Genomic DNA, 12,786 nt, shown 5'->3' on the forward strand with positions numbered 1-12,786 from the left:
ATTTATATGAAATGTCCAGAATAGGCAAATATAAAGACAGGAAGTGGGTTAGTAGTTGGGACAGGGAGGGAGGGGAGGGGAGAGAGTGATAGTGAAAGAGTGGGATTTCTTTTTGAGGTAATAAATATGGTCTAAAACTGATTGTGGTTACGGTTGCACCTATCTGTGAGGATACTAAAAACCATTTAATTGTAAGCTTTAAATGGGTGATTGGTTTTGACAATTGTATACATCCATGTTATTACCAGCTAAAACAAGATATAGAACATTTTCATCATTCCAAAAAGTTCTGTTGTGTCTATTTCCGCTAAATCCCTTGGCTTCCCTCAGACACCTCTCCTCCACTCTCCAACCTCCTCCCCCTATCCAGGCTAAGACTTTTTTATGTCTGTCATCATAAGACAGTTTGGCTGCTCCTAGAATTTCATACAAATGGGATCAAATAGTGTGTATATATATATGTGTGTGTGTATACACACACACATATATACATACACTCTTTTGTGCCTGGCTTCTTTCACTCAGTAGAATGTCTATAAGATTCATCTAATTTTTCTTGTATCAGTAGTTTATTCTTTTTTTGTTACTAAGTAATATTCCATTGTTTAAATTCACCAGTTTGTTTATCCATTCTCTCCTGTTGATGGACATTTGAGTTTTTTCTTGTTTGGGGCTATCATAATGCTGCTGTGAACATTTTTGTACAAGTCTATTTGTGGACATACCTTTTTCATTTCTCCTTGGTTAATCACTTGGAGTGGAATTGCTGGGTCATAGGGCAGATGTATGTTTAACGTTATAATAATCTGCCAAATATTTCTCTAAGGTGTTATCATACACTTTTTTTAAAAGATTTTTAAAGATTTTATTTATTTATTTTTAGAGAGAGGGGAAGGGAGGAAGGGGAAGAGAAACATCAATGCGTGGTTACCTCTCACGCGCCCCCTACTGGGGACCTGGCCTGCAACCCAGACATGTGCCCTGACTGGGAATCAAACCAGTGACCCTGTGGTTTGCAGGCTGGCACTCAATCCACTGAGCCACACCAGCCAGGGCCATACGCTTTTTAATATTATAGCTGGATGGCAAATTTTAGCATTTAACAAGTCTTTCTCTTTTTCCTTACTCTTAGTTGTATTCCTCAGAGTCAACCCCCTTTAATATTTCTTTTGTATTTTTCCAAAATGTTATGCTTATACAAATACATATGTTTGTGTGTTTATACAATCTTTCTGTATTTATGTGTGTATATGTGTGTATTTATCACATTGTAGCTTTTTTTAACTTACATCTTTAAAATCTTATATTATCACTTATAGATATTCTTTATTTTTTTAATGCCTGTGTAGTATTCTCATTGTAAGAAATTTACCTAGTTATTCATTTATTGGTAGACATATAAATTCTGTGAAGTTTGTTATCCAAAGAATGCTGCAGCAAGCATTTTTGTGTCACTGCGTGTTTTTGCAAGTAAATTCCAGTGAACTCTATGTCAAAGGTGAGTATATATTTAAAAATTGGTAGCTCTTGCCAAATTTTCTTCAAAAGAGGGCCTACCAGTGTCTATTCCCAGCAACAGGAGACTGCTGCTTTTTCTGCAATCTTGTCAATATTAGATTTAATTAAATTTATTTATTTTTAGAGAAAGAGAGGGGAAGGGAGGGAGAAAGAGAGGTAGAGAATCATTGATGTGAGAGGGAGACATCAATTGGTTGCTTTTCATACGCACCCTGACTGGGGACTGAACCTGCAACCCAGGCTTGTGCCCTGACTGGGAATTGAACTGGTGACCTTTTGTTTTACAGAACGATGCCCAACAAATGTAGCCACACTGGGCAGGGCAACATTGGATTTTATTTTTATCAAATGTAAATAATTTTGCCAATCTTGGCTGCTTATCCATTTTTTTCCCCTCTCGGGCACTAAAAAGCTAACCTAAAACACCCCAGGAAAATAGCAGTTATCCACTTTTTAAATACTTAAAGAGAGACTCCTACCATCTTCACATATCTTTTGAAAACCCTTTGCAATATTTATTTGAGTTTATACTGTTGGTCAAAGTTTCCTCTTATTATCAGTCTTTGAGGGATAGTGTTTAGTGGTAGCATAGCATTTTAGGGGAAGAACTTATAAGTCTTGATGATTTGATTGGTAGTCTGAATAAGGATGAGGAATTATTAAAGAGTAAATGTTTACTTATTACATATTGTGATTTGGATATATTTCAAATAAATTTGACACATGGCCATTAGCTGTAGCCCAAGAAATAATTCAGACTCCTGGAAAATATTTCGGAATGACAGCTCTGAGTAGTTTAAATACTTTCACTTGGTTACTTGGATAACAAACAGCAATAGGATCTTAAGAAAATCAAGTGAGTGCTTCCAAAACATGCCGAATTAAGATGGGGTGGTGAGGGTATAAAGTTATCTCCTATAAATGGTATTAGTTTAACTGTAGTACATTGCTACTTTGGTGGGAACTCAGTATTGGAGAATTAGCTTTAAAATGAAGGCTCTATGATACTAGTTTCTGATTTTAACTCGTTCAGATCTGCATGGAAAAAAGCTTCTAGCTGCTATAGCAATACCCATAAGGGAAAATAGATTTAAGCATTTGAATTGAATATTCTTTGGTTCACTGTCAGTTTAAAAATATGAAGTCCTTTTGGATTTTTCAATTAGGAAGATCACATTAAGCCTGAGTTTGTTTTTGTTTTTTGCTTTACTTTGCAATGGTCATATGACAAAAAACAAATTAGTACCCAAATAATATAATCATATTTTATTGCCAAGTTTTCACACGTATTATGTAACACTGAACACTTGTTTAAAATGAATATGTAAAATTTGACTTTACTGTGTTTTTACCTACCTTTGATTTTTAAAAATGCATATTAATGTCTACTGCAAAGGCATCATGAAAGTGCCTTTGAGATAAACTCCTCATAAGGGATTGTTGCTTTGAAGTCCGAAGTTGTAGTGTACTAATTCAGCCTGACATTTAGTACTTTCCAGGAGGGCTTCAACCTAGTTTTAGGTCCTAATCTTCTATTGTTTAGTCCATTAAGGTATTGCGTGCCTACTTTATCATTAGGTGCTGTAGGTAACTGGCTCTCAAATATGGAGTTTACTGATGGGCTGATTAAGAATTTCCTGTAGCTTTTAAATATATACATTCCTGCCCTTGAAAATACCCTTGGAAATTCTGATTTCTAGGTCTGGTGGATCCTAACAGCTTATGTATTTTTAATGTTCTGCTAAGAACTTCTTGTGTACAGCCAGATTTGGGAACCAGAGCTGTGATATACAAGATAAGCATTGCCCTCAGAAATCATACAAGAGGCAGATAATGTAATAACACAAATAATTATAATGCAAGGCAGAATATAACTGCCTTAGGCAAAGTGCTAACCAGAACTATGAAGGGAAGAAAAAGGGAAAAGGGAATAGCAAGGGTGAAGATTTATTAAATACCCACCACATGCCAGGTTCTGTGCTAACATTTATACCTAGTTAGGTTTCGGGGATGGAAATGCAGAAAGAGGAAGAAGCATGTTTAAAATGAACTGGACTATTTGCTTTTACCAAGACAGGTTTAGTTCCTTCTCACCTCTACAAACTCTGTCTTTGCTGTTTTCTCAATAATAACAACAGAAACACTTACAAAATGATAAGTGCTAAATACTACTTTCAGTATTTTTCATGGATAAATGCATTTAATTCTTATATCTATTTTTATAGTTTATAAAAGGGGAAAATAGAGGCACAGAGTAAATCACCCAAAGTCACGAAGCTAGGAAGTGGCAAAGCTAGGGCTCAAGTCCAGGCAGTGTAATTTTAGAGTCCAAATTCTTAACCACTAGACTCTACTTCAGTGCCCTTTGCCCAGTGGAAATGCCCATTTTCAAGGTCCATCTCAAGTGTTAGGTAACACTTACGAAGCTTTTCCTGATTTCTTGATCTCTTCCATAGATTGAATTAATCTTTCCCTTTTCTGAAGTCTTACTGTACTTTCTCAGTATTTCTCTTTGACATTTATGTTTGTAATACATATTATAATTAATTATGGCTTTAAAAAAATCTCTCCTGATTTGACTAAGAGCTTGGGAAGGCAGGATTTAAATATCATTTGTCTCTGTACCCTGAACAATGCCCCGTATAAGACTGCATATGTGAAGGGGATGGTTGAGTAACTTAATGCTCCTTCAACATCTGAAAAGTTCTAGGGGTGGAAAGAATAAACTTGTTTAGTGTGAGAAGAATTAGGATCATTGGGAAGAAATCATGGGAAGAAAAATTTTGGGCTGATACTGGGAAGAACATTCTGACATGGCTTCTCAAACGTGGAATAGGTTGCTTTCTGAGAGCATGCCTTTCACAGAGGCTGTGCGTGGGAAATACAAGTAAGAACGTAATGGGAATGTTGTAAGGGGATTTGCCCATCTGTTGGAGTCTTGGATTTGATGAACTCTTGATCTTTTCTAATTCTAAGATATTCTGATTCCCCATTGAGATGTGATTCTTTCTCCTGTGAGTTCACATAATTTTTAATGGTACATTTATTATTCTCTCATGTGATTTTTGCTTACATGTTTTAATATTTTTAAAGGTAATTATAAACTTAGGTTTTAAGGATTTGGGTGAAAATGAAATGTGAGTAAATGAACTTTTAGCCAAGGGATCTAGCATACTCAAATGATGGCTTGGCTCTTCTGCTCTACAAGAGGTCACCTAAACAACAACAACAACAACAACAACCTCTTAGGCCAAAGGGTTGTGGCAAGACCTAAATCCAGTACTTATTCAGAAGAGTCAGTAAGTCTGAAAGGCCTGATAGCTTTTTACCAAAGCATCTATTTCACCTATCATTGTATCCTACAGGCCACTTATCATCATTCCTATTGCCCAGAATTTGCATTTTTACCACTGTGATGTAAGGGGAAGTAAGTTTTCTCGTTAGGTTCTAATCAACATTCCCCAGTGCCAGGATTAATGGAGCCCAAGAGAGAGTTTTTACTCTTAATATCTATTGCCAGCTAGCTAGGAGCAGGTTCTGGCTTTTATTGCTCTTGTCAAATAGAAGGAAGAGAGAGGATGATTGTGCCTATATATTTCATATTTTATTTTATTACTTTAACAGCTTTACCAAGGTAAAATTAGCATATTGCCAATATTTGAATTGTACAATGTAAAACTTTTGACATGTCTATACACCTGGGAAACTGTCGCCATAGTCAAGATAGTGCGCATATTCATTGACCTCAAAAGTTTCCTCATATATTACTTTTTGGTAATCCCTCCTACCACTCATCTTGAAGCAGCCACTGATCTGCTTTTTTGTCACTATAGATTAATTTGCATTTTCTAGAGTTTTATATAAATTGTATCTTTAAAATATGTACTTTTTTTTGTTTGTTTGCATAAGATTCATCCATGTTATTGCATGTATCAGTAGTTCATTCTCTTTTATTGCTGTGTAGTATTCCATTGTATGGCTATACCATGATTTATTGTTGATGGATATTTGGGTTGTTTCCACCTTTTGGCTATTACAAATAAAGCTACTGTGAACATTCATGCACAAACCTTCGTACAAACATATATTATGTTTTCTCTTGAGCATACACCCAGGAGTAGAATGACTGGATCATATGCTAGATGTATGTGTAACTTTTAAGAAGCTGTCAAACTGATTTCCAAACTAGTCATATCATTTCACATTCCCATCGGCAGTGTATGACAGTTCTAGTTCCTCCACATCCTTATCAGCAGTTGGTATGGTTAATCTTTTTGATTTTTTAAAAATTTACTAATTTTAGAGAGAGGAAGGGGGAGAGAGAGGAAGAGGGGAGAGAAGAAGGGGTAGCGGGGGAGAAAGAGAGAAAGAGAGAGAAACAATAAGAAAAAAAGTTGATGTATTTACTGACATAGTTACTTACCCCTTCTAGGGCTCTCCATTCCTTTGTGTAAATCTGTATTTGTGTCTGCTATCATTTTTCTTCTTCCTGAAGAACTTCTTTTAGCATTTCTTTCAGTGTGGATATTGTTGTATGGTGACAAATTCTTTCAGCTTTTATGTCTAAAATGTATTTATATTACTTTTGTTTTTGCATGGTATTTTACATTTGGTAACATTCTAGGTTGATAATTTTATAACTTTCAGAGGAAAAAGCTGCTGTTGTATAAAATACACATTATTCATTGTATGCTGAGTCCATTAAAGCTTTTTGTCTTCTGAAACTCAACAAACCTTTCCTTTTTCATAAAGCCAGCCTTCAATAATAGAATACCATGCTTTTTAATATAGTGTATGCTAAGGCCTTTTAATATCTAATTTAAAACTAAAGCTGGATTTTTACTTCTTTATATTTTGCTGTCTTGATAGTATAGGAAGAGTGATGGGTTCAAGGAGGCAGGAGGAAGAAAAGACTTCATGTAATAGATGTTGTACTGTTTCCATTCTGTGGTTTTTCATAGTACTTATTACTTTATTAACCCTCTATATTACACTGTGAATTCTTTGTATCTTCAGTACTTAGTGGAGTGCTTGATACATGTTTGAATTGTTTATTTTCAGTAAAAACTAAATGATATATCTATGTAGCTGAATCCTAGACTAATTTCTTTTTAAAGAGTTTATTTATTTATTTTTAGAGGGGAAGGGAGTAAGAAAGAAAGGGAGAGAAACATCAGTGTGTGGTTGCCTCTTGTGTGCACCCTGCTGGAGCTCCGGCCTGCCACCCAGGCATGTGCCCTACACCGGGAATCGAACCAGCGACCCCCTGGTTTGCAGGCTGGTGCTCAATCCACTGAGCCACAACAGCCAGGGCAAGATTGCCTATCTTGGGTTTCTTTTTGTTTTGTTTTGTTTTTGTTTTTTGCAGCAATATGGTAGTAAAATGAATAATCAGATTAAAATTTTTATTCCCCTTTATAAGAGACTGTAAGACAGGCATTACTGTTTGAATATACTACTTTGACAGGATGCCTATTCCTATGCCCATCCACAATTTTTAAACACATCCATGTTTGATAGTTTATTTTTTTCCAAGCAGAGGGAATATTATGGTTTAGTGCCAGAAGTTATCTAAGGGGGGAAATTTTTTTAAAAATATGCTCAAATAATTTATGCTTTTATAACATGACTTCTTGGCAAGTGGATTTCTGAGGCCAACTTTGACTTTCACCCCTCATAGATCTAGATTGTGTATGTCTAGGTTTTAGACATACACAATTGCTTCTTGGCCTTTTGGCCAAGATCAAGTGTAGAAATATAAGAATCACCAGTTTATTCTGAAGGTAGACAACCAGAAAGCTCAAATAACTGGTGTATTTTCTCTCAGACACTCATGTTTTGTCAAAAGCAAATAAATTACAGGGAAATTAGTTGATAATATAGATGTTCATTTTCTCCATCCCTTCTTTTTTTTTTTTCTTTGCTATATATGAGTTAGGCAAATCATAAGTAGAGATTTATCTCAGGGTTCCACATCTTCTACAATGTCAGTTGTATGGTGCAATTGAAATCACTGCAAAATCTGTAAATGTTTCTAGTACTTATGCATATTCTCTCCCTCCTTCCTTCCCTCCCTCTCCCCTTCTTTGCCTGCCACCCTCCCCTCTCCCTCATCCCTGTCTCTCTTCTCCCTCCTCCTCTCCCCATCTCTGCTTCCCCCCCCTTCCTCTCCCATCTCTCTCCCTCCCCCATCTCTCTCCCTCCCCCGCCCTCCCTTCCTCCCTCCCTCCCAGTCCCCTGTCTCGCATTCTTCATGTTGGCTGTCTTGAGCACTCTTTAGTCTCACTTAAATTTCTATTCCTTAAGCAGGCCATTTTCCTTCTTTGCACATGCTCATAGCTCTTCACGAAGCATTCTTTCTTTTTGCCTAGCTAGCTCCTTTTTATTCATAGGATCTCAGTTTAGATGTCCAATCATGTTGTACTCATTCCCTGACCTACCAAGCTATGTGAGACATTCTTCCTCTGTGTACTTGTAGCACCTGTGCTAATGCCTGTGGTAGCATTATCAGACCGTATTGTAAAAGCCTGCATTTTTATATTTCAAGACTATCAGTTTCATAAGGGAAAAGACCATGTCAGTCTTGTTTATTTCTGGAGGTTCTGAGCCTTGTGCAGTGTCTGGTACAAAATAGACATTTAATAAGTATTTGTTGGATGGATGGATAGATGGCTATCTAATTGGTTCATTGCATTTTTTACTAAGATATCATAAGCATTTTCCTAAATTGTTAAAAAAATTTTCCTAAATAAATATCATTTTAAATAGGAACATAGTAATTTGTCATATAGCTCTTAATTTATATAACCATTTCCCAATTACTTCACTTCCAGATTATCTATTTTTTTACTGTTATAACAATGTAATAAACAGATAGTTTTGTTAAACTTTGCCTATGATTGTGTTGGGGAGGAAGAAACTCCCTTCTACCCTCAAGGTTCTTTTGGCTGGTGTAATAATTAAATCTACATGAGACAGATTAACAAGAGAAAATGACCAAACTTAATTACATACATATGCATGGGAACCCCCTATATACATGAGAGAGTCACAGCCCCCACATAAATGAGAGGTTCAGAGCCAGAAAGGGAAAATAAGGTATATGTGATATTCTGAGATAAGGAATGGGATAAGGTGCCTTGGTGCTTCAGAGGGGAGGAAGGTCATTGCAGGCCAATAAGAAGAGCAGATTGTTCAGTAATTAGTACAGTAGTTTGCCCTGAAAGATAGATAGCTAAAAAAAATTATGTCTGATGATAACTCTTTTTATGGGAAAGGCCCCTAATTTAAATTCTTTAAGGGAGAGGTTAAAGTTTTTCATGAGCCTATAGGGTTTTGATTGCTTTCAGCTTAAAATAATTCACATATCAGAGTAGCATATTTTGGGGAGGCCTGCTCTGAACCCCTACACTTGATTATATCCATATAATGGTTTTCAAGACATTTTAAAGGCTCTTAGTAATTTTGTACATTGCTTTCCAAAAAGGTTGTACTGATTGGAACTTTCACTCACATTTTCTGGAAGTGGCTGTGTTGCCATAGGCTCCCCAGAATGATTAGTCTCATTTTTAAACATCCTTACCAATTTGATTGGTATCGTTCTGTTTGATTTGATCGAGGTGAGGTTGAATATTTCTCAAATATTTGTGAACGATGTATATATATTCTTTCGTGAAGAAAGCTGGCAGTATTTACCCACTGGTGAGTCACAAGACCAGTTTGAATACGTTTTTTTGTCTTATATATTTATTAACTCTTTAAGCTTTTTATTTGGCAGATTTCTAGTAAACTGATTGACCCAAAGTTTGGTTATATTAGTAAAATCATTCACTTTGATCTTCCTAATTAATATTCAAAATGTTCACAATTGAAAAAATTATTACAGAGTGTGGAGTTCCCTATTTTTAAACAGTGTTTAAGATATATATTCTGTAAATATATAGACACTGTTTGGAAATGAGAAGTGGCATTTAAATTTCTTGAGGAAGATGGGGCTTGTATAGGACGTGGTCACAGATATTCAGGAGTCAGACATTGCCATGGAGGTGTGGGTGGAAGAACAGGCATTGTAAGTAGACCAGTGAAGCTCCGCCTCCAGGAGGAGGAAACCAGTCTATCAGGACAGAACATTCTTATCGCAGCTATCCTCCAATAGCTGGTCTGGTAGAATGATAAACAAATGGAAATAAGGAGACTTGGCTTCTAATCTCAACTCTGGAATTAGCCTGCTTTGTACCTGTTCACGAATTACTTAATCTTCCAATTTCTCAGTACTTATATGATTAAGTTCTTCTCAGTTCTAAAAATCTTTGGTTTTATTATCCAGGGTACAAAATCGCCTATAGCTACGTATAGGTTTGGAAAACAATTCATTTTTGTTGTGAACTATTTGGGGAAAATAGTAGGAAAATTCCCCATACCAGCTAAATTTTTTAGGTAACATTAACTCCCAAATCCTAGATTTTTTTCCTTTTGATACATAAAAATGGTAAAATTAGTTAAATTATTTTTATGCTGTTTTGCCTGGGTCAGGGAACTTTATACTCAGTGCTTTCTCTTTTAAACTGGCCAGAAAACAGGTTGGATAAATTTAAAGAGTGCAGAGAATTTCTTAGGCCTGCATATTGTCTAAATACAGAGATTACTAAAGAAAACTAGGTGCAAAACTATTAGTGTTTTTAAGAGAAGTTATTTAAGCAAAGGTCGTCTCAGCTTAATTAAATGCTTTAATTAAAAGTCACAGCTGAACATTAGCCAGCCCTTACCTGGTTTAAGCAAGCTAGCTGTTGGTGCAGCTTTTCTAAAGCAACAGGCTCTGACTGCTCTGTGTTCGATTTGTTAGGTCTGGCTCAGTGCGTGGAACTCTGCTGGCAGCTGAGAGGGGAAGCTGGAAAAAGACAAGTTCCTGGTGCAAAGGTTGCTCTGCAGCATAATTTAGGCCTTGGAGGAGCTGTAGTTGTCACAATCTACAAGATGGGTTTTCCCGAAGCTGCCAGGTGAGTATCCTTCTGGGATTTGTGTGACAATGAATTCTCTGACTTTTCACAGCCGATGACGTTTTACATGTAAAAAGTCCTAGTTTTATTGTCTTAGAACTCAAAAAATGAGTATCTCATTACACTGCTTTAATAGCACAGCTTGAAAACTTTAAAACTGGCCATTATCTTTAAACTTAACCAGGCTTAGGAAAATTTTGAAACCGGAAAAGCCGGTGGTAGTGCTGCCTGTTACCTACCAGACCCAATAAGCAGAGACAGGGATTAAATCTTTGGGTGCTTTATTCCGATGGTCGGTGATCTGACAAGACGGCAGGTTTGTACACTAACAGACCATTTTAAATTCCATTTTATAAGGAGAAGAATAGTGTGGGTTAGGGGTTTGGAATCCAGGGGAAAAGTTATTCAGATAAAAGCTGCAGCATCCTTTCATCTGTGCCCTGGGCGCTGGTCTTTTGTTTTTTAAGAAGATGATATTTATTTATATTTAGAGAGGAGAAGGGAGGGAGAAAGAGGGGGAGAGAAACATCAATGTGTGGTTGCCTTTTGTGCACCCCTCACCAGGGACCTGGCCGGCAACCCAGGCATATGTTCTGACTGGGATATGAACCAGAAACCCTTTGGTTCTCAGGCCTGTGCTCAATACACTGAGCCGCACCAGCCAGGGCTGGGTGATGGTTTCTATGTGTGCCTTGGCGGTGGTCTTTATTGGTGTCCTGGGCAGTGTCACCTGTGGAGTACAATAGCCCAGATACCATCTTGATTGCATGCAGTCCTCCTGAGGCACAAAGGTGGAACTGCTTATAGTCTCCTGGAGCCAAGGTGGGTCATACCCTTAATTCCTGAAACAATAGCTTTTTATATACATTGATTACTAAGCTTTTAAGCTATTACCCGAAACTAAAATTTTTCCAATATTTGAGTCCCCCCTCCCCCAATCAATTTCGTTAAAAAAGGAAGCAGAATAGTCAAAAGAGAGTGCTGAACGAGGAAGCCAGAGTTGGCTGGGGACTTGTCTCAGCCCTGCCAACCTGAGTGATTTTAATTTAGGTGAGTCACTTTTTGGTTTCCTTTCCCGCAATTTGCTTTCTCCTCATAGCTTCCCAGTCCTCTGATGTTGTTTGGACCTCTGCCAAGTTTATTTCTTAATGGAAGTCTCACGGCTGCTGGAATTTTTTTTGTCTCTTGCTGATTTTCTTCCTGTCCTTGTTAAATTCCTGTGCTCCTCTAAGCACTTTCGCCCCCCCCAACCCTTTCAGGATTCCCTCCTAATTTGCTCTTCTCTCTGAGAAGTACTCCTCCTTCCTAGAGGAAAAAGTCCCTTTTCCTTTCCAAGACCCAGCTTTCCTCTTTGCATGCTTTTCTTTCCAACAGCTTTCTGTAACTTTGTTGCAAAAACTATACCCTCTCCCTTTTGAATCTTTCCATTTTTGTCTTTCCATTGATTCCTTTCCCCTCTGAGCAAACATGTTGAGGTCTTTTGTATTCTAAAAAAGTCTGTTTTTCTCCTTGCCATAATTATTTTTTTTCATGATGAGCCTTTTATATTGCGCCACCTTTGTTTTTCCATGCTGAAATATCTTACACTAGTTTCTGATCTCATCACTGAGGTTAGGTAAGGCTACCAATGATCTGATTATGAAACTGTGACATGTCCTTGTCTTTATTTTTCATACTTAATTCTCGTTAATCCTACTATAGCTTTCAACACTAATTGGCTCCTTTTTATTTTCCTGAAATTCTTGGTAATTATTTATCCACACTTTGATTCCATAAGGACATGCAACACACTTTATTATTCTGATGTTTTGCAAGTTCTTCAGTGTATTCTCTCTGTTATTGCACTCTTCTTTCTCTGCCTGGAATACCATTTCTGTTGTGAAAATTCTATTAAGGCCCATTACAGGTACTGTCTCCCTTTAAATATCCTCAGCACGCTGCACCTCTTTGGTTGCTATCCAGTTTTCGTTCAGTTGCAGTATATTTAATTTGTTTTTAATCTCCTTTGTTATATGAGATCCTTGAGGCCTAAGACTGTCACTGACTTCTCCCCACCCTTCTGAGGATCTCATCGTGGCTAAATGTTTTTTGAATTAAATCAAATAAGATGTTAAGAGGTTGAATTTTAAGTTTCCTTCTAAATCTGATTCATTTGTTCTGCACTGCCCTTTGGAATTCCATCCAGTTCATATTTGGAGTTGAAAACCCTCAGTGAAAGCCAAACTATAAAGAGCTACCAGAGTCAGAATATTAAGGCAGCTATCAAATTTGC

At 36.9% G+C, this 12,786-nt stretch overlaps 1 protein-coding gene across 1 annotated transcript in view; it reads left to right on the forward strand.

Annotated features, from left to right (window-relative positions):
* The window catches only part of SCP2 (sterol carrier protein 2), a 103,029-nt gene that overhangs the window by 55,348 nt on the left and 34,895 nt on the right, over window positions 1-12,786 (forward strand). The window contains exon 12 of the mRNA XM_054573219.1: window positions 10,361-10,514. Within this exon, the coding sequence (XP_054429194.1) occupies window positions 10,361-10,514 (154 nt within the window). The remainder of the gene's footprint in view (window positions 1-10,360; window positions 10,515-12,786) is intronic.

Source organism: Pteronotus mesoamericanus, unplaced genomic scaffold (genome assembly GCF_021234165.1).
Source record: "Pteronotus mesoamericanus isolate MK-2021 breed Mesoamerican mustached bat unplaced genomic scaffold, CSHL_Meso_final contig_105, whole genome shotgun sequence".
NCBI lineage: Eukaryota > Metazoa > Chordata > Mammalia > Chiroptera > Mormoopidae > Pteronotus > Pteronotus mesoamericanus.